The 19,466-nt window shown below is 41.6% G+C and overlaps 2 protein-coding genes across 11 annotated transcripts in view; both read right to left on the reverse strand.

The window, feature by feature from the left end:
- Positions 1-9,012, reverse strand: part of fcho2 (FCH and mu domain containing endocytic adaptor 2) — an 82,224-nt gene extending 73,212 nt beyond the window's left edge. For 2 of the 6 annotated variants that reach the window (XM_036140413.1, XM_036140410.1), the window contains exon 1: positions 8,765-9,011. In XM_036140413.1, the coding sequence (XP_035996306.1) occupies positions 8,765-8,797 (33 nt within the window). In that variant the 5' untranslated portion in view covers positions 8,798-9,011. Of the gene's footprint in view, positions 1-8,764 lie in introns of all 6 variants that reach the window. The other 4 variants (XM_036140414.1, XM_036140412.1, XM_036140411.1 and 1 more) reach the window with 3 other exon arrangements.
- A 2,037-nt stretch (positions 9,013-11,049) lies between these two features.
- Positions 11,050-19,466, reverse strand: part of tnpo1 (transportin 1) — a 30,653-nt gene continuing 22,236 nt past the window's right edge. For 4 of the 5 annotated variants that reach the window (XM_012853019.3, XM_036140416.1, XM_012853018.3 and 1 more), the window contains 5 exons: positions 17,467-17,542; positions 16,465-16,564; positions 16,311-16,385; positions 15,095-15,233; positions 11,050-14,986 (listed from right to left, as the gene is read on the reverse strand). In XM_012853019.3, the coding sequence (XP_012708473.2) occupies positions 15,126-15,233; positions 16,311-16,385; positions 16,465-16,564; positions 17,467-17,542 (359 nt within the window). In that variant the 3' untranslated portion in view covers positions 11,050-14,986; positions 15,095-15,125. Of the gene's footprint in view, positions 14,987-15,094; positions 15,234-16,310; positions 16,386-16,464; positions 16,565-17,466; positions 17,543-19,466 lie in introns of those variants that run through there. The other variant, XR_001165186.3, reaches the window with a different exon arrangement.

A 19,466-nucleotide genomic window follows, 5' to 3' on the forward strand; every position in this document is an offset into this window, starting at 1 on the left:
GGAGCCATTTGATGAATAGTTTAGAATAAGATTGGTTGTAACTCAATAATGTGTGTGTGTGTGTGTGTGTGTGTGTGTGTGTGTGTGTGTGTGTGTGTGTGTGTGTGTGTGTGTGTGTGTGTGTGTGTGTGAAGATCAGATGCTAATGGGACGAGTGTTTTATGAGTTAACTTCTTCTTGCTTGCTTTAACTTCTTTTATGCTATTTACACCATTTGTTAGACATTTTAACGTTGCATTTCGTGGAATGTTTGTTGTGAAAGCAGCTTTGCCCTGTCCAGAAATATTTGCTTCCAAAAGGAGCCTAATGAAGAAATCTTGAATTTTGGGCCAAAAATGTCACTTCTGGGCCACCAAGATATATACTACGTCTGGCTCAAACCCAACACGTCCCGTCACTCCAAGGACACTATACCCTCAGTGAAACATGGTGGTGGCAGCATCACGCTTTGTGGATGTTTTTCAGCAGCCGGGACTCGAAAGCTGGTCCAAATTGAGGGAAAGATGGATGGTTGTAAATAAAGGGATATTCTAGAGCAAAACCTGTCATTCTGCCTGTGGCTTGAGACGAGGACAGAAGTTCACCTTCAAGCAGGACAATGACCTGAAGGATCCTGCGGAAGCAACACTCGCGTGGTTTGAGGGGAAACATTTAAAAGCGTAGAAACGGCCTAGTCAAAGTTCAGACCTCAATGCAATGGGGAATCTGTGGTTAGACTTGAGGATCGCTGTTCACAAGTAAAAGCCATCCAACACGAAGGAGCCGTTTAGCCTTGAGGAATGGGCAACACTCCCAGTGGCCAGATGTGGTGAGCTCAGAGAGACGTAGCCGACGCCATTTACAGCTGCGATTGCCACAAAGGGCAGCTCTGCAAAGTGCTGACTTTGAGGGGAAGAACAGTTCTGCACAATTAAGCTCTCTGGTATTTTGTACTATTTGTTGTTTGGTTCACAACAATAAAAAAAAAAGTGGGGTGAATACTTTTGTACGCCACTTTAAGTGTAGATTTTAGAAAACCATTTCAAACCATTGAGTAAGAAAAACCCCTGAAGGGTATGTTTTGATTACGGTGACGCCTGGCAGATGGCTTTTTTTTAGTTTACATTTTATAGAGCTCGATCTATTAAGCGCAGGCTGTTATCAACATACAGCATCAATAAAACGTATTGTTCCAAAACTGATACAAATTGCCATGATTATTTATTACAGCTTGATTTCTTTTAATGAGATGACTTTGGACAGTCCTAGAGTGACGACAGTTTCCTCGTCTGTTTGGAGTCTAGAGTAAGACCCAGGGGCGGTCCTAGCCTGTTTGGCTCCTGGGTGAACAACCCCACCAACGCCCCCCACCACCACCACAGACAAATGAAAGACACTGAAATATTACTATATAGCAACACATCAAGACATATACTGTGCAAGTTAAAATTATAAAATACAAATACAAAAAAGTAGAAAAAATAAAACAAAAAAATAACTAAATTAAAAAAATATGGCCTTTCTAAAGTGTACCAATACAAAAAGATTAGTGGAAATATGTGTCCAATGGCTCTTTGATTAAGATATAAATCTCACTGAGTATTCTGGAGTGTAGGGAGCGCTCCTGAAGACCTTCTTTAACTCTGTGGTGGCATCAGCCATCTTCTATGGTCTGTTGGAGCAGCAGTCTATCTGTAGCTGAGAGGAAGCGGCTGGATAAACTCATTAGGAGGCCCGGCTCTGTCCTGGGATGCTCCCTGGACCCAGTACAGGTGGTGGGAGACAGAAGGACTGCAAGGAAAATCCCTTCCCTGATGGACAATGTCTCCCACCCCATGCATGGAGCTGTTGGAGAGCTGAAGAGATCTTTTAGTGACAGACTACTCATCCAATGCTCAAAGGAGAACTTCCGCAGGTCCTTCTTCCTTGGGCTGTACGATTTTGCCAAAGATTAAAATTGCGACATATTTCAACAATAATTACGATTGTAATTTAATTTAGAGTTTTCTCTTCATTAAACACAAGCAACAAAAATGGCCCGTAGATAAAGATGTTTGTAAACAAGGACTTATTAATCAGAATATTATTATACAAGAGAATAGATTGTTGAGTTGGACATCAATCCTTGTTGAACATAAAGTGCAACCAACACACAAGTCTATGTATTAAACAGCTTGACTTTGGTACTTAATGCTATGGTAAGATTCCTGAAAGTTTCTGGTACAAAAGTATTGACTATATAAAATCTAAAACAAGACACACATTATCTCACTACTGCAACTCTTTTCCCTTCCATGTGGAGGCAAACCCACTTTATTAAACATATTACCAACACCTGAAGGATGTGTCTTCCTATCCTTTAATTGTCACAAAAAATTAAAAGATAAAAATTGCTTTTTAAAATTACGATTGTATTGCAAACGCAATTAATTGTCCAGTCCTAGTTCCCCCAGCTGCCATTTGACCTTATAACCGTTTACAATCGTGCTAATGGTTGCACGGTTTCTGATCCGATCATTAACGATTTACGCCGTCCCCAGACGCTGAGGTACACTTACACGCCTTAGCTACTTCAAGATGCTGCTGTACTGTCACGAATACTGCATACTATGTCAATTCTGTAAATTTGCTGGAGTTTTTCCACCGTTTAACTTGAATATTTTTAATTTTTTTTTTTTTATCTGACAATGCCATTTTATCAATGCTTGTGTAATATTTACTCTGGCATATATTTGCCGTTTCTGATAAAGCTCATCCTCCGCTGCTTTGGAAATAACTTTAAATTAGATCCACTTGTTGTTGTTGTTGTCGTCCCCCCCCCCCCCATTACTACTAATTGTGTGTAACTCTGTGTCTTTGCCACTGTCACGCCCGAACTTCCCCATTGCGGGACAACAAATCAATCTCTTATCTTCTGTTATAACCTAGACTTTTAAAGTCAATCGAGTGACTTTCGTGAGCACGGCCTGAGAGAGAAGAAATAACATCAACAAACGGCACTTTGCAAGCTGAACGCCATGTTGCAAAACAAACCACATGCTGCTTTTGCAAACCTATGAAGCATGTGCACATGACAAATTCATGAATGTCTGTGGAGTCCGCCCAAGGATTAAAAAAATAAAAAAACCACCTTCCAATCTGAAATACCACCTGGTAAGGAGACCAAACCATAGTGTGTGCTACTTATCTGTGTGCAGGGAGTCTACTGTGTATTGCCTCACAGGCTGTAACGTAAGACACGACATGTATTATCTCACCCTGCTGCCTGCTTCCCTCCCAACAACCGAAAGCAGAAATTAAAGTGGAGAGTCGGTGAGTGGATTCTCTGCTTTATATATATATATATATATATATATATATATATATATATATATATATATATATATGCATTCCTTAGACATTCGGTACGTAGGCTGGAAAGGTGAACTAGTCTACAAAAGAAAACATGCCCTGTGCTTTGCATGGAAAGTTGGCGTCCAGCTTCACTGTGGCACGTTCGCTCTGTGCAATTACCACGCACCGGTGCAAAATAAATTAGAAGGAGGGTGAGTGCCCTTCGGGATGCCTCTGAGCACACGGTTTCCTTTTAGGAACAAGAAAACCAGAAGAAGAAAAAACACAAAAGCATCAGAGAGCGGTTGTCTTCCTCTCGGTTCTGGGTGAAGGCCGAGGAAAACGAGTAGGTCTGAGCACGGACGTCTGTTGAGGGATTTTCAGGTCATTCCCGAGTCGGCGAACCTCTCAGCTCTAAATTAACGCTTTTTCTTTTGCATTTCTGTTCCCCGTTTCCAGGAAACAGGCAAAACTGCCTGTGAATGCGCAAAAAAATAAATAAATAAATAAATCTTCTTTAGTCCAGGACTTTTATAAGCTAATTCTCTGCATTGCTTTCCCAGACTCCTACTAGGAATCTAATCGTGACTAAAGCACCTAGGTTGAGCCTCTATCTGAAGGCTTTTTATTGCTGCATTCAACTTGCCTCAGATGTCAGAACTCTGACCTGGGCTGGAGTGTTCCTGCTGCAGGGATTTGCCAATTGTTGCGGTGCCACTGGTAGTTACACAAGGTCATAATAATGTTTTTCCTCCACATTTTATGGGTTCAAACCCCAGAGGAATGTGTTCGCAGTCACACATTACCCTGCACTATGTGTGCCGCTGGTTTAAAGTAACACAAACAAACAGATTCTACCTGCAACTCCCACTGTTTTAAATGGGCCATACAGGAAGTTAAACCTGACGCTGCTTGGACAACGCCGGTCATAAAAGCTTGGTATCCTGACCTCAGAGGCTTTTATGTTTTATGGCGTATCGGAAACTGGGAAAATCTCAAATCTGAGTGCAAGCAGGACACGGGATGACAACACGGAACTGTTAGTGGGCAAGGCAGCCAATCAGAGAAGGTTAGGGTTGCATAATGTGGGGTTAAAGTGACGTAAGCAGAAGCAACATGTTAGGATCATCAAAGGTATTACTGCAGCGATACAAACATAGACATGTCCATGTTTGTTACTGGTATTAGCTAATAGCAATTCATGCTGTGTTCAATTCAAAACGCCAGTCAAATTGATAATCCGTCTGCAATCTCTTCAGTAGGGCTACATTGATAAAAAGAGCAACCACCATAGCACTTTTTTTTCACATTAATTTTAATCAGAAGATAATTAATTGATTTATTATCCCACAATGGGGAATTTTGGGTGAGACAGCGGCAAAGACCCAGACAGAGTTAGACACAGTGAAAAAAAGAAGAAGATAGTCTAATCTAAAGTTAGTTCTAAAGCTAAACCAAGAATAAAAACAATTGCCCAATTGTTGAAAATATGGCATAATCAGGTAAAAAATAAGATGAAATATGGAAGTTTGACAGTGGAGGAGGGGGGGGGGGGATGGCAGCCTATTTACAGAACCAAGATAAGGTAATATGCATGACAGCGCAGCAGCATCTCGACATTGCTAAGGTGTGTGCCAGTTTACCTTAGTAAATGGGAGGCAGCGCAACCGATTCCCGGCCGGACCAGAACCCGGGGTTACATTGATGTCAAAGCTACAGAGATTTTCTGTTCAATCAAGTTCAACAAGATGCCAGAGGAAGTCTTCTTGGTCTTTTCACAGGATCTTCTAACATCGTGAGGCCCTAGTTAACGCTGCGACACCGTGAACTTGTGATACTGTATCTTTACTCAAGGTTATAATGAAAGGAGAAACTCGTACCAGTGCTGGCGTCACAGTATGTTAAGAAGACTTTTTCTTTCTTTCTTTCTTTTTTTTAAAATCAGCCTGTTTCTGAACCCGAACGAGACGCTCGGGCTGTAAAAACGACAACATTCTGGACTCTTTCCAGACGAGGACAGGACGGCCAAAGGCAAAACAAGAGGAATCGATTGAACGTGATACAAAGAACGCGTCTCTCCGTTTCATGAATATGTCTGTGAAGGTGAAACTCCAAAAGAAACGGACCGAAAAAAATCAACTGCTCGGCGTTGATACCGTTTGCTCCTTTTCCATTTTTCAAAAAAAAAAAAAAACTCCTGAAAACTTAGCTTACTACATGTGTATAAAGTAAACGTATCATGGTTAGTCAGTCCCCAGCTTCTTAAGCCCGAGTGTAAACGTCCAGGCACAGACTAGAGACCACACATGGAGGCTCCGGGGGGGGTGAAAAGGCCATCCCTGTTGGCTCAGTCGGCTCTGTTTGCTTATCACTTCCATCTTACTTTCCCATGACAGGCTGCAGGCGAACCCGACGTGAGCGCGTAGTTTCAGCTCACAAACTGCATGCCGTCACACCGGTTCACTGACGGAGACTTTTCAGCAGCTACATGCCGCGCCGACTCAAGTTGTGTTAGAGACGCTGAAAAAGGAGGGAGGAGGAGGGGGGGGAAAAAAAAAAAAAAAAAGAAAAGGGAAATGAGACTGAGCTTGTGAGTGGATCCAGCGAGCGGAAACGCTGCAGCCAGCGACCGGTCGAGGGTAGAGAGCGACAAAGAAACGTTGCTGTTCCTCATCTAGTTCTTGCTTCTTTAAAGGGACTCGGTTTCTCTGAGCTGGCAGGACATATTTCTGACATTGATGCCAAGATTAAAAATTGAGGGGTGGTTGGGTGGTTGGGGCATCAAAGCTGAAGTCCATGAGTTGGAGCGTAAGATGAGGGAAAGGCATCTGCACAGGCCTTCAGAGGCGTTCGTTTAAAATTCCTCAGAAATGCTCCAAATGAAATGTCTGACAGAGGGGCTTTCAGATTTATGGGCCAGCTCTGAGAGCAGATTTGCAGGCGAGTCAGAAGGGAACTGGATGCATCCCCTGATGCCAAGTATGTGTGCGCGCTCGCGTGTGCGTGCCCCGCATGCTAAACGCACAGCTGATCGCTGCCATCACTGCATTCTCTTGTGTCCCGCTGCAGGGCACAAAGGCCAGATTGAGGAGTCAGGAGTGTCCCCGCTCTCCTCCTCTACCCCCCCCCCCCCCCCCCTTCCATTCAGGCAATCAAGGAGTTCCTGCTTTCTGATTACTTAGATTTGTAGCAACATTTTCAAGGCTCAATGAGTCCAAGAGGTAGACTTTCTTTAGCCGATACCACAGGTGAATGGTAAAGACAAAAAAAGAAAAAAAAACATCAGCGCCTTATTTCACCACCTTAAAGCCGAGACGCTGCACATTTACCAGAGGATACGGAGAGATAACCAAAAAAAAAACAACCAAACAAGGCAGAAGCTAAGCTTACGATTTAACGACAAATGAGGATATTTGGGAATATTTCCTGTCACAGCTAACACAGACAGCCGGTGCCTGTAAACACAGAAGGGGTGCCCACCCATCCCTCCATTTACAGTAATCTGCACTAAACTACACGGCCCACCTCAGGTGCTTAAACTTCCCATTTTACTTCATAAAGAGCAGGATGAGCACTTTAAAACATCCACTCTGTTGATCCGTCATCCGTCTTTGTATATCAAAAGGAAAACGGAAAGACATAAAAGGGTTGCAGATATTAGAATTGTTTTGACCGTTTATCGTTTTGGCTGCAGTAGGAATTCTCTCAAATGAAAGCAAACCCCGTCTTTCACTCAAGGTCATCGCCGTTGGCCCGTGCCGACCGTTGCGGGCGTAAAATCCCTGTTTGGGCAACGCTAACTGTAATCTGACATCTATCCTGCACAGAACCGCAAACACGGCTGTTTACTGAGGCCTAACAGAGCGGTTTGGCGGCTCGGCTACGCAACGCGGCCCTTGTACTCCGCTGTGAACTATCAGTGGGTCTGCTGTCGCCCCTTTTAGCGCCAATCCTATGCCTTCAAGAGCAGCTTCCTATTCTCTGTTGGAAAATAAAAAGCTCTGCATTTCTAATAACATTAAGTAAACACACCCTCAATATAACTAGTTATCTATGTTTTTTTCCTGTTGGCGACAGTCATTTTCTTTTCGGGTTTTTTTCTTTTGGTAGTTTTGGTTTTTTTGGATCTAAAAAGATGACTGATTTACCAGAAAGCTAGAGAAGCACACAAAACGTTTGTTTTTTGTTGTTTTTTTTTTAATCAGCCAAAAGGCTGTAGGATAATGTTTTCAAGTCCCTATACGGCCAAAACGAACTGATTTGATGTTTTGATCATAACTTCAGAGTTTAACTAAACTATTTAGTTTGGGAGAAAATAAAACTAAGCAGAATTTGCTTTCGTTTCAAGGCCAATTATTTTGTGTGGGTCAGTGTGTGAGAGAGAAAATATCATATTCCAGATTAATGAATCTGAAGTTTTTGGCTGATTAAAAGAACGACATTTTTTAAAAGCAATCGCCGTTTTGGTGTTTTTGTGTTACAGCAGTTTAAAGGTTTCAAATTAGCTCTTTCAGGTGAAATATTTTTGGTTGTTTGTTTTACACACAACTCATTTTAAAATGTAAAAAAAAAGGGGGGGAAAAGAAAGAAAGACATTGTACCAAACAAACCTACTAAATCTATTTACATTAGCCACGCTTAGCAATTAGAGCTCAAAAAAACGAGGTAAATTAAGAAATCGGAAGATGTCAAACAGTTCAAACACGGCTCAATGAGCAGGTTAATATTTGAAGGAAGGTATAAAGGTGTGGGCACACATTCCTGCCATACATGTTTACATTTGCTATTATATAGCAGCGAGAAATCATCAACACAAACTGCCTTTATCCCATTTCCCAAGCAGCTCTGACCGAGCTATGCAAATTCCTAATGAGCAAGATGACCTTTGACAGCATAAACACACTAACACTAACAGAAGCTGCAACAGCAGCAAATTAGTCAAATTTAGTACAACAATTTAGTCACTTTTCCAATGTGTATTTTAAAGTAATATAAAAAAAAAACAAATAACTTTTTCGGGGTATCCTAACTGAACTAAACTAAACATCTGGCCTCTCGCGGAAACTTCTTTACGGAAGAAAGTGACGCGTACGACGGCGGAGTCTGTGACTGGCAGCCCCGGCGTCCAATAGCATTCTTGGAACTGACCGTAAACATTCCAAGAAATCCAGATGCAGCCAATTACCGGAAGGAGGGGCGGGTCCTTCCACCCTCTCAAGTTAGATAGGTTCACAAGAGGCCCAAACCCCCCGGGGTAAAAACGGAATTATTACTAAAGAACATTAACGCCGGGTGGGCAGTTCAGCGCCGGTTTGTCCGTCGGCACCGGACAGAACCCACCGACCGGAAAGGACCACGATTAGACAGAACGGCAATGTCAGAATAATAGGCAGAAAGGGAATAACGAGGTGTACCACCGGTGTAAACAGCACTTAAAATAAACAACACCTACCCAGAAATTTTCTAGGAAATACGGCGTTATCATTTTGTTCTGTTCCTCTTCGCCGCAACTCTTCGGGTAGCTGTAGTGCGACTTTAAAAGCGTAAATCATCCACAGTTCTTCCCCCCGCTCCTGTTGTGTGTGCCTTTCACCGTTTTCCTCCTGTCTGTCCCCTTTCTTCTCTCCCTCCCCACCGTCAGACTCCACCTCCAGCAGGCTGCGCTGTGCGCCGCTGCCTGCCTGCCTGCCTGCTGCTTTCCCAAGCGGTTCCTTCCCCGGACTCGGGACGAAACAGCGCCACCTCTGGCGGACGAGAACACAGACAGGAGGCGACGCTTGGCTCGTGTGCTGCCTTCAGGTGCTCTTTGGAAATTCCTTAATCGCTCAAAGGAACATGAGGAGAAAATACACGCATCTCAAAGCTGAATGCATGTTATTTGTTTACAGTATTATTTTTTTTTATTTCATGTGTATTTATTGTGTTTTTATGGTGGCGGGTTTATCTAGCACACATAGTTCAAGACAAATTTCCCCCAACAGGTTCAATAAAGTATAAGAGATTATCATGGGAATACCACATAGAAAATAAAAAAAATAACGAATACATATTAAAATTAGCAAACATTAAAATTGTGATTTTCTTTACCTGCCCCACAATTATAACCATGCAACATTTTAAACAAATTGAGCCAATTTTCCGCAGGAAATTATTGTAGTTGCAATACTTAAAACGTGTTTTGCACATTTGCTTCACTGAAAGGTCATCTAGTTTTTTTAATTCTTTTGAGCTTGATTGAAACGATTGTTGCGGGTCCTCAGGAGTAAGAATAGTATTTGGGTCAGTTTTTCACTTTGGAAAACATTTGCTGTGTTTGGCTTTCTTTACAAGATGAATTAAAACGAGATTTTGGTGCACCAAAGTCTGTATTTGAGTAAAAGGCATTGGATAGATATGGTCCTATTTGCTATGAAATTCTAGAGAATGTAAAAAGTGTGGTTAATAAAAGACAAATAATTGGTGTTGTACTTAACATTTAAAATTTTAGGATTTTATTTTGTTTTTAATGATTTTGCCCAAATAAAAAAAGAAAAAAAAAAGTCTACATCTGCATCAACCTGTGCATGTGGGTCAAGCCATTCCTGATTTGCAGTTGGGGGCCGCAGAAAACCAGTCCAGGGGCCAGAAATGGCCCTCGGGCCACACTTTGGACAACCCTGCTATTAACTCTGCCTTGAGACAATAGCTGCATTAGTGCAGGTCTTTAGACCAATAGTCTTTACATTACACACGTTATAAAGGTGTTACAACACCATTACATTGCATATTTGTCATAACCTGCAATTGACAAGTAATTTACTTAATTTATAAATGTTTAGTTTGGACAGTAAATTGGTAGATATTAGGACAGTTTGGCGCTATGCAGAGGTGTCCATTCTTTAAACAAAAAAGTGTACTTATGAGTAGTTAGCTAAAAGTAAACTATAAAGAAACTGTCTCTAGTTATTTGCCAATTCAGAAACTGGTTGCAGTTTTTCTGTGGGAAACAAAGCAGCCACACATCGGGTAAGTATTAGTAAAAAAAAAAAAAAAATGTCAAAGTGCTGTTTTGTATAAACATAAAAAAGTACTTTTCCACAGACAATACCTATACTGCTTCAGTGATTGTACTCCAAACATGAGAGTTTATAATACGGGATGGTCAGGGTTTAGCTTTTGTGTCATATAACCACCATTTAGCAAGTTAATAGGTGAGAAATATGCAACATTTTCACGTGCAGCATTGCTCTTTTCACTTACTGTAGGTTGGATGTAGATAATCCCTCAATAGATGCTTGGTTCCCTTCCACGGTTTTGAAGTAGATGTAGATTCAGGGATTAAACTGTTGTTTTTTTGTTTACGTTATTGGTTCTTTAATTAATGGATTTGTTTAAAGTTTGACTAAAATCTAGCTGGAGTCTAAATGCATACGCTAAAGTGATTTGCTTTTTAACTCTCCAGGGCAGAGTTGAACTGGGGTCGTCTTAAGGCCTTTCTGGCCTGGCGACAGCAGGTCTGCTTCTGGGTTAAGCCTATAAATTTAACAGGATCAAACCTCTTTCAAGGCTCGGCGAGTTCTCACATTGCTGGAGTTCCAGATTTCTCTGAAGCCGGCGCCCGTTATTTGCAATGCAAATGCGGCACATGTTTTGATTTTTGGACGCCGTCAGAGGCTGGCACGTTAAGATAGTCCTGCTACAGTAGGCAACCGTGCTCTCTGCACTATCCATGGAAAGAAGGAGGCGAAGGGCCCGTCGTAATGTAAACAATTTATTGGAACAATGTACAGATTCAAGCAATGGTAATCAGTCACGCCCACTAAATCATCTTACAAATATTACAAAATTACTACAGTACAATATAGAGTCTTTGCATGATCCAAAATATTTGGTGGCCCCAAAAGTATTACTTATTTTTTTTTTTTTTTATTCAGCAGCTCATAAAAAAAATGAAACCAAGTCTATCAAAATGATGTTTTTGCTTCTCTTAGCAAAAAAGGTGAAGGCAGATTAACTATTGAAGTTTAAAGGCTAATTGAATTACAGAATACAGGAGCTCTTTGCACAGTCGTCGCTAACTACTGGTAGGTGCTTTAGAAAATGCAGTCGTTTGATAAAGCTCTGTAGAAAGTCGAACTCGGACTTGCAAACTTTTCTTCTCGTTGTGTTAAACTCCCTGGTTTCGTTTCAACACAGTATACTGAACGACTAATGCAAATCAACAACATCTCAAATGTTTGCTCTTATGGCATTGTGTAGAGATTTTCACTATACGCTTTAAGTTCAATCACAATCACTTTAGGCAAAAAGGAGATGAAACATGTGCAAGTTACCATTGCTGAAATGTTTGTTTTTGTTGGGTTTTTGTTTTTAACCTCTAGGTTTGACAGCTCACAGTGCTGCAGGGAACACATCAGCTCAAATCTATGGTAATCCATTTGTTACATGAAGATCCAGCTTTTTATATTTCTTCCGGACATTTAAGGGGGCTCCATACAAGGTGTACACGTTAAGGAAATTATTTCAACAAAACGAACAAAAAACAAAAAAGAAAAAAACACTGGAACAAAAGCAACCTGAGGTTTACACTTAGAAAAGACATATTCAAGTGGCAACTACAATGTTTAGCAGCGGTCAAGTCAGAAGGACAGCACAGTAACAACGGGCATTCATTTGTGTGTGGGTTTTTTTTTTTTTCTTTTGTGTCGTTTTTTTTTTATTTAGACGTACAATCTGTCAGTGAAAGAATACGGAGGACTGAACACACCCCATCTAGCTGTGATCACGCCATTTCTGTGTTATCCCAAACAGCTGGAATGTGCTGGACGAAAAACACTTCAACAACAAAAAAAAAAAAAAAAAAAAAATCAGAAAAACACATTCGCCTCTGTATTCCATGATGTTTTACATCCTGCATTTTTACTTGTCAAATGTTACCTACAAGAAAACCAGTTCCAGTCCCTTTCAAAAGTGCTCCCTTTTTAGACAGTTTGTCACGCTACAATCACACGCTTCACCGTGTTTCACTGGAACCCCGTTTGTTAGAGCAACACGAAGCAGCACGTAGCTCTGAAGTGGAAGGGAAAGAGAGAATTAACCAGAGAAGCGGCCAGGAGGCCCGTGGTAGCTCTGGAGGAGCTACAGAGATCCACAGCTCAGGTGGGAGATTCTGTTGACAGAATAACCTTAGGCACTCTGGTGGAAAAAGGATGAAATTTAAACCTTTGGGCTGGTATAAAAAAAAAAAGCCATATGCAGTAGAATCCGAACACCGCACAATCGCAAGAAAAGACCATCCTCGTTGTGTGACAAGTCGGCGGCACCATCAGCCTGTGGCGAAGCTGGTCAGAACTGATGGGAAGATGGATGGAGCTGAAACAGAGGCCAGCGCAGACAGACTGGAGACTGTGAGCAGAGGTCAACCTACCAGCAGGACAAGCTAAACGTACAAGCAGAGCTGCAGCCACATGGATTAGTTCTCAGCTGGTTCGTGTAACAGAACGGCCCGTCCAAAGTCCACAGTTAAATCCAATTAAGAATTTTTGGGATTTTTTTTTTTTTTTTTTTTTTTTTTTTACAAGACTTGAGAAATCACTGCTCAGAGATGAAGTTCTCCATTTGAGCTGAGCGAGCTTGACCTCATTGGCACGAGAAAAACGGGCAAAAAAAAAATGTGCAAAGCTGACAGAGGCGTACGGCAAAAAGACCTGCAGCTGTAACTGCAGTGAAAGCTGGTCCGACTCGGGGGGCTGAATGCACTTCACTGCTACGTGCCGCCCGGTGTGTCTATCGCACAATGTGCCAAAACGGAAAAAGAAAAAAAAGGTTCAAGCTGCATGAATACTTTTGAAAGGTGCTGGAAATATTCTCATAACTGTAAAGCTACGTTTACAGTCCAATTGCATCACGTTGCTTATTGCGTTGGGTGAAAACGTTTTAGCAGCGATAGCTAATCATCACGAGGGTTTTGGCTACATCGTTCATTCATTCAAGCACTTTTTAGTACATTTTTAGTTTATGTGCGCTTTTACAAAGAATTAAATACTGCAGTTATTACTCTGGCCAGCAGAGGAAAAAATGCCTGGCTGGGTGTTTGAAAGAAAGAAAAATAAAAAAAAAATAAAAAGTTACTATCTCTGCAACTCATCATGGAATACATTCAGGCTGTAACTTTACACAGTTTGACACTTGAAAAAAAAAAAAAAAGCACATAACAAGCAGACACATTAAAAACATTCTTCACAGTATTTTAAAAACTACATCCACTTATTGGAGGGGGGAGGGTTAAGGGAGAGGACTCCATTATGCTTTATGCAAGCTCATGTCTCAGTGTTGCAATACATACATACATGTTTACTGTGCACTTAAAAAAAACCAAAAAAAAAAAACCATTGATTCGAAGCTCCCCTCCGTCCCGCAACCCTCGTCCCGCCAAGTGTTTTTTGCGCGAGGGGCCACCAACATGCAAGAGATGAAAGCATCCAAGTACCCCACAGTGACAACCGCCCAACACAGAACACAGTCATCCTCAGGATCATGCTTTTAACACAGGAAGCTAAAACAACCAGCAACAGAGGTTCAATACACTGAGAAACAAACATACTCTACACGGACCTCATGGGGTGTGCGCTTCTGATTGCAAAAAGTCACAAAACTTACAGACGCGTATCGTATCGTCGAGGTAAAAATAATTGAAAAAAAAAAAAAGGACAGACACACAGGTTGCTAACCTGCGTGATCTACTTCAGTTTTCCTTCGGACATTTCAGGTGATAAGATGAAAAACAAAAACGTAAAAAAAAAAAAAAACGGTGAATATAGGCAGCTAAAGATTCGATATGCTCTCTAATAAAGATGTCTGTTACATTCACGCCACGTAACGAAACAAGACACACTCACACTCCAATGTCATGTCACAGCCGAGGTTCAACGCCCCCCCCCCCCCCGCCTAAAGCGCGGCGCGAGAACCCTGTCATGCTACACGTTACGGACGGCTGCTGCCATTCTCGGGCGGAGGAAAACCAAACGCACTTTAAATATAGATTACACGGTCAAAGAACAGCCTTATCAAATGGCAATGACAGCTGTCAACACACATCACTAATGTTCAACAGCTTTCCACAATATAATAAGCATGCTACCTAATCCCAGAACGACCGCTCTACCAAGAGCCTCTGTCCTGGGTGCGCCCGAAGTCGCCGCCGACTTCGGATGATTAAATGCAGCGTTCTGAAAGCAACGTCCGATAAAATGCTTTCCTAGCATCAGATAAAAAGGATCACGATTAAACAATCAGCCGAAATCTTAAGACTTCTTCCATCGGTTTCAGAAATGTATGTCTGTCCTGAACAAATACCTCACAGACACTGGTTGGTTTTTCCTAAGCTTTCTCTTCAGTCGTCCTGAAAGCAAGAAATCTGTAGAGCAATTGAAAAAAAAAAAAAAAAAAAAAGGTGATAATTTCCATTAATTGTGATTGAGATGTGATTAAATGAATGATCCTCCCATGATAAGGTTGCACTGCTAGTCTCTCCCCCTCCCCAGCTTGCGCTTAAGGGCACTGAGAACTGCAGCTACTACCACCTCCCTCCCACCCCTTCCTCCAGGCCAGGGAGGGGTCTGCACCCCTTCCCCCCCTGTAAAGGGTAACATGTTCCCTGGGATGGTTCCCTATCTTGTCTCCCATGGTGAATAACCTGCGGAGGGAAGAGACACGGTTTTAGAACGAAGCATGGGTTCACGGCGGCGCTTGCTCCCCCCCGTCGGGGGGGTCCCGCGTGTTCTGTGTCCTGAAGGAAACTGACCCCGCGATGAGGCACAGTGCTGCGCAGACCTTTACACCCCGTAAAAGGTCGCCAGTCGTTCCTTCAGGGGCAGCGGGAACTGATCTGAGAAGCGCCTCCAGTTCTCTTCGCCCACCTGGTTCTTGAACCCGTGAAGGATCTGAAACCAAAACACAGAGGAAGGTTTAATGCCAAGTTCTAAAGAACCGCTGCTTATCGAAAATGGATCTGATACAAGGCAGAATCATCCTCGGGGATTACCGCGCTTACTGACAGTGTTCATACCCCTAGAATCGTTTCACGTGTTCACAAGTTACATACACAAACCAGGTATGTTGTTGGGATTCCACACAGCGGTGCCTAATTGTGACTCCATCCTTTTCACTCCGTGTTGAATTAGTGCACTGCTTTGACTTGGTGTACCACAGAAAATACGAATAAGGAACATTGATGTTTGTGGTCATAATGGGAAAATGCTTAAGGGGTATAAACACATTTTCAATGTACCCTATTGTTTGGACTATAAGGCGCACTTAAAATCCTTAAAATTTCTCAATTGATGGTGCGCCTTATATCTGATTAAAGTTGTGCTTACTGATCGATTTTATGTGGTACAATGCGCTCAAAAATCTGTTAAAATGTGTAAGTACGACTTTGGTTAGCAACGAAGCCGCTTCGCTCAATGGATATTCGGAGCATTAGGGTACACTGTGTCACTACCTAATTGGACCCCTGAGCTGTCTACAAAACTGCCTGACGGTAATGTCGAAAATAGAAGTGCATTCTTGTAAGGCAGCCCGCACCTGGAGTATGCGCGAGTAACAATAAACAAAGTTAGTTCAATATCAGAGTTACATTTATTTTGGCCTTATGTTAGAAACAGGGCAGTGTAGTCCATGTACTCTGTCCTCCCAACAGAGACGGATAGCTCTCCCTCTCAGGAGAGAGCTGTGTACGGGGGAGGGGCAGAGTGATATTACACACTAGGGAACAATATTTAATGCACCTTATAATCTGGTGCCCCTTCTGTGTTGATATACCACAGAAAATCTGAATAAAGGACATTGAAGTTGAAGATCATCATTGTAAAATGTTTAACGGGTACAAACATTTTTGCAACGTATTGCCTTTTAGCATCTGCTATTACAACCCTCGGCCTATGGGGGCAGGTGGGTCACTTCAACTTTTTTTTTTACTATTCCTCCAGTCATTCGTTCCACACATTTACACATTTTACCTTGTAGAACATTTCTCTGAGATCGTCCTTTGGATTTACCCAGGAGGCCACTGCGTCACAGAAGAATATAAAGTCCTGTTCCAAAGACAAGAAGTGAGGCAACATTTCATCTTCTGCAGCTTCAGAGAGCCTAACGACCGCGGCCGGAGCTCACCTGCACCACGCCTCCAGGGTTTACACTGATCATGGTACAAATTCCTCTGAACGCAGAGTCTTTCTCCTCATTGTCTCTTATATTTCGCAGAGAGGTGCACCTGACGGCAGGGACGGCCAAATTCAACATTGAATATGTCAAGAGCATCATCCAGTGACAAGTTAAGGAAACAGCTTCCACTACATAAGGCTAATTACTGCTAATCAAGGAAAGTTACTTAAGACACAAATACAGCCTACTGCTTAACCCTTAAAAAAAAATCACGTTTTTCTGAATAATGCTAGTCTTTGTTAGCTGTAAAAACATCTATCATGACCTGTGATCACTACGACACAGTAAGCATGCACACCAAACATATCAGTTTTTGCATCTACACTGACTTAAAAAACAAACAAAAATAAAACAAAAATAAAACGTTACTGTTGTCTATGTGCAGTGTGTTCAGCAGAACCTCATGTATAGCACCTTGATTTCAACTTTCTTTCTTTCTTTGTTTTGGAAAGATTTACTAGAAAGGGTCGGGATAATTTTGGGACAGGACATGCAGCTGGGTGACTATGAAACGAGAAAGGGATTTAGGGAATGCTCTTTTGGCATTAAAGGCATCCTTTCTCTGTTTTTTTTTTGAACCAGCAGGCATGTGACAAGACTGATCCCATGCATCTTAAAAGTTGTTAGCGACAATTAATGGCAAAAAAACTAGAAATTAAACAAATTAATTTATAATACATGAAGGTGCTATTGAGGCAAAAAAAAAGGAAGAAAAAAAAAAAGAAAAAAATCACAAGTAGGACCTAAAAAGGACAGTGTTAGTCACATGGTTGGCAATGATTACAAACTAATAAGAAAAAACTGAAAAAGAAGTTCGTTTCAGAAGGAAAGTGAGGAAGAGAGGAGGAGAGCAACAGGGGGGGGGGGAGAAAAGGGGGGAGGAGCAGGCGACAGGCGAGAAGAGCAGAGCAGAGAGAAGATGAATTAAATAAAAGATTGAATAATACACACCAGGGTCTTATAAACTGCTGTAGCATGGGTGCCACCTCTTGAGGACAAACGTAACCAAGACGACCAATTGTTATTGCTAAGGTAACGTAATCACGGTTACACACCACCAAACGCCAACGAAGACATGAGCAATGAGGAGGGGGGAGGAGAAAAAATAAAGAAAAAACAAACAACTCAGAGACATAAAAATCAACAGAATCTGTGTATGATAATAAACAGAAGACTTCACTAGCGTTGATTATTACTGCCCCCTTCAGTCGTGGGCAGGAATGTAAAACATGGCACTCTAAAAAAAGACATACAGAACGTTTAAGGGAGAACACATTGACAACTCTGACAAGACATTCATATATAAAAAAACAAAATATAAATTAGGGCAAACGTGGATGTTTGCTTGCAGCAACCGTTATGGATCAAACAGCTTTTTCAAATCTGAAACGGATTCAATTTCATTAGCTTAGCTAAAATGCACAGTACCCAAAAAACAGGTGAGCAAAAAGAAAAAAAAAAAAGAAAAAAAGCAAGACGTGGCTTTTCAGAGATTTCTCCCTTAAACTCACAAATGTTGATTTCAATAAGAAACAGAAATATCTGGTTGGTTTGTTTTCTTTTCGAAAAGAAATGACATATTACTCCAAGCCAACTACATGGAGGGAGACTAGTATCCAGCACAGCAGGTTCTTATGAGGCAGAGAGGAGGGAGCACCTAAGTTTAAGAGACACAAAACTATGCAACATTCTCATTAACAAACAGGCATTTATGAAACAGTCCAATGACACATGCAGAAAGCGGATGGTACGCTCGTCAGAGTAAAGTTCAGTGCAGGATCAGCTGATCAGAGGCAAACTTAGGAGTGCCGCAGTCCTCCTCCAAGAATTCACAGCCGCGCCGGCCTGTTGCTTTGGCACGACACGACTGCTTTAAATTTAGTTCCACTTCTTGGAAATATAGTTCACATTACGCTTTACACATGGCTGGCAAAGTCGGACTTTGCTCTTTAATTCCCTTAATCTTCTGTCAGCGGTGTTTTAAAGCAGCGCTTTACAAAAGTATGCGTTCCCTTGAACCGCATTAATCACATTACAGCAGCCAACTTCAACGAATTTAATTGGGATGTTTTGCATGACTGAAAAAGTAAAATGAAAAGATAAAAAAATCTGAAAAGTGTGGTGTGCATTTGTTTTTGTAAAACCATCCTTCACGGCGAGCCGTTTAGGGGAATGTCTCTACTAGCTTTGTACATCAGGGAGAGAGAAGGTTTTGCTAATTTCTTGCAAAGTAGCTCAAGCTCATGAATTCCCATTAACAGATTCTCAGATGTCTGTCCGCACTTTGACAAGGCCATTGTTACAGATGGACAGGCACTGGTATAAATCGATCCCCGGTAGCTCTGGCTGTATGGCTGGGATAGTTGTCCCGTGGGAATTTTCATTTTAATGCCGTTCTCAAGGCCCATTAGTGTGTTGTCTTCACATAATAGATGTGATAATAAAACACTTATAGAGATAGTCTTATTTTATGTAGGGGAAAAAAACGCTGTTTAATATACAAATCAAACAGAAGATATTCTCAGGAAGGTCATTTGCCCTACAATGGGCTCATGCTGCTACACAAAGGGCATAAACATTTAAGTGTGAAAACTTTTTATTGTTATATACTAACATGTTCTACCAAGTTTTGTTCTATTAAATGTTTTTTTTTTGTTGAAATTGAGACTTATGTAACATTTGTTATCATTGTGTCATTTTTATCATGTAAATGGAGGAAAAAAAAACTACTTCGGCTTCAAGAATAGGCCCTCAAAATTAAAACAAAATGAAAATTGACAACACATGTCGAGTATCGGTTTGTCTGAGGTCAAAATAATCGGCATCAGCCTTAAACAACCTGTGTCAGTCGATCTCTAATCTCACCTGAGGAGAACATCTCCTTCCAGGCGTTTGCTGTGTCTCCTATGTGGCAATGTGATTTTTTTTTTGTTCATGTACAGCATTTTGAC

The sequence above is a fragment of the Fundulus heteroclitus genome, chromosome 8 (genome assembly GCF_011125445.2).
Source record: "Fundulus heteroclitus isolate FHET01 chromosome 8, MU-UCD_Fhet_4.1, whole genome shotgun sequence".
In the NCBI taxonomy this organism is placed as follows: Eukaryota; Metazoa; Chordata; class Actinopteri; order Cyprinodontiformes; family Fundulidae; genus Fundulus; species Fundulus heteroclitus.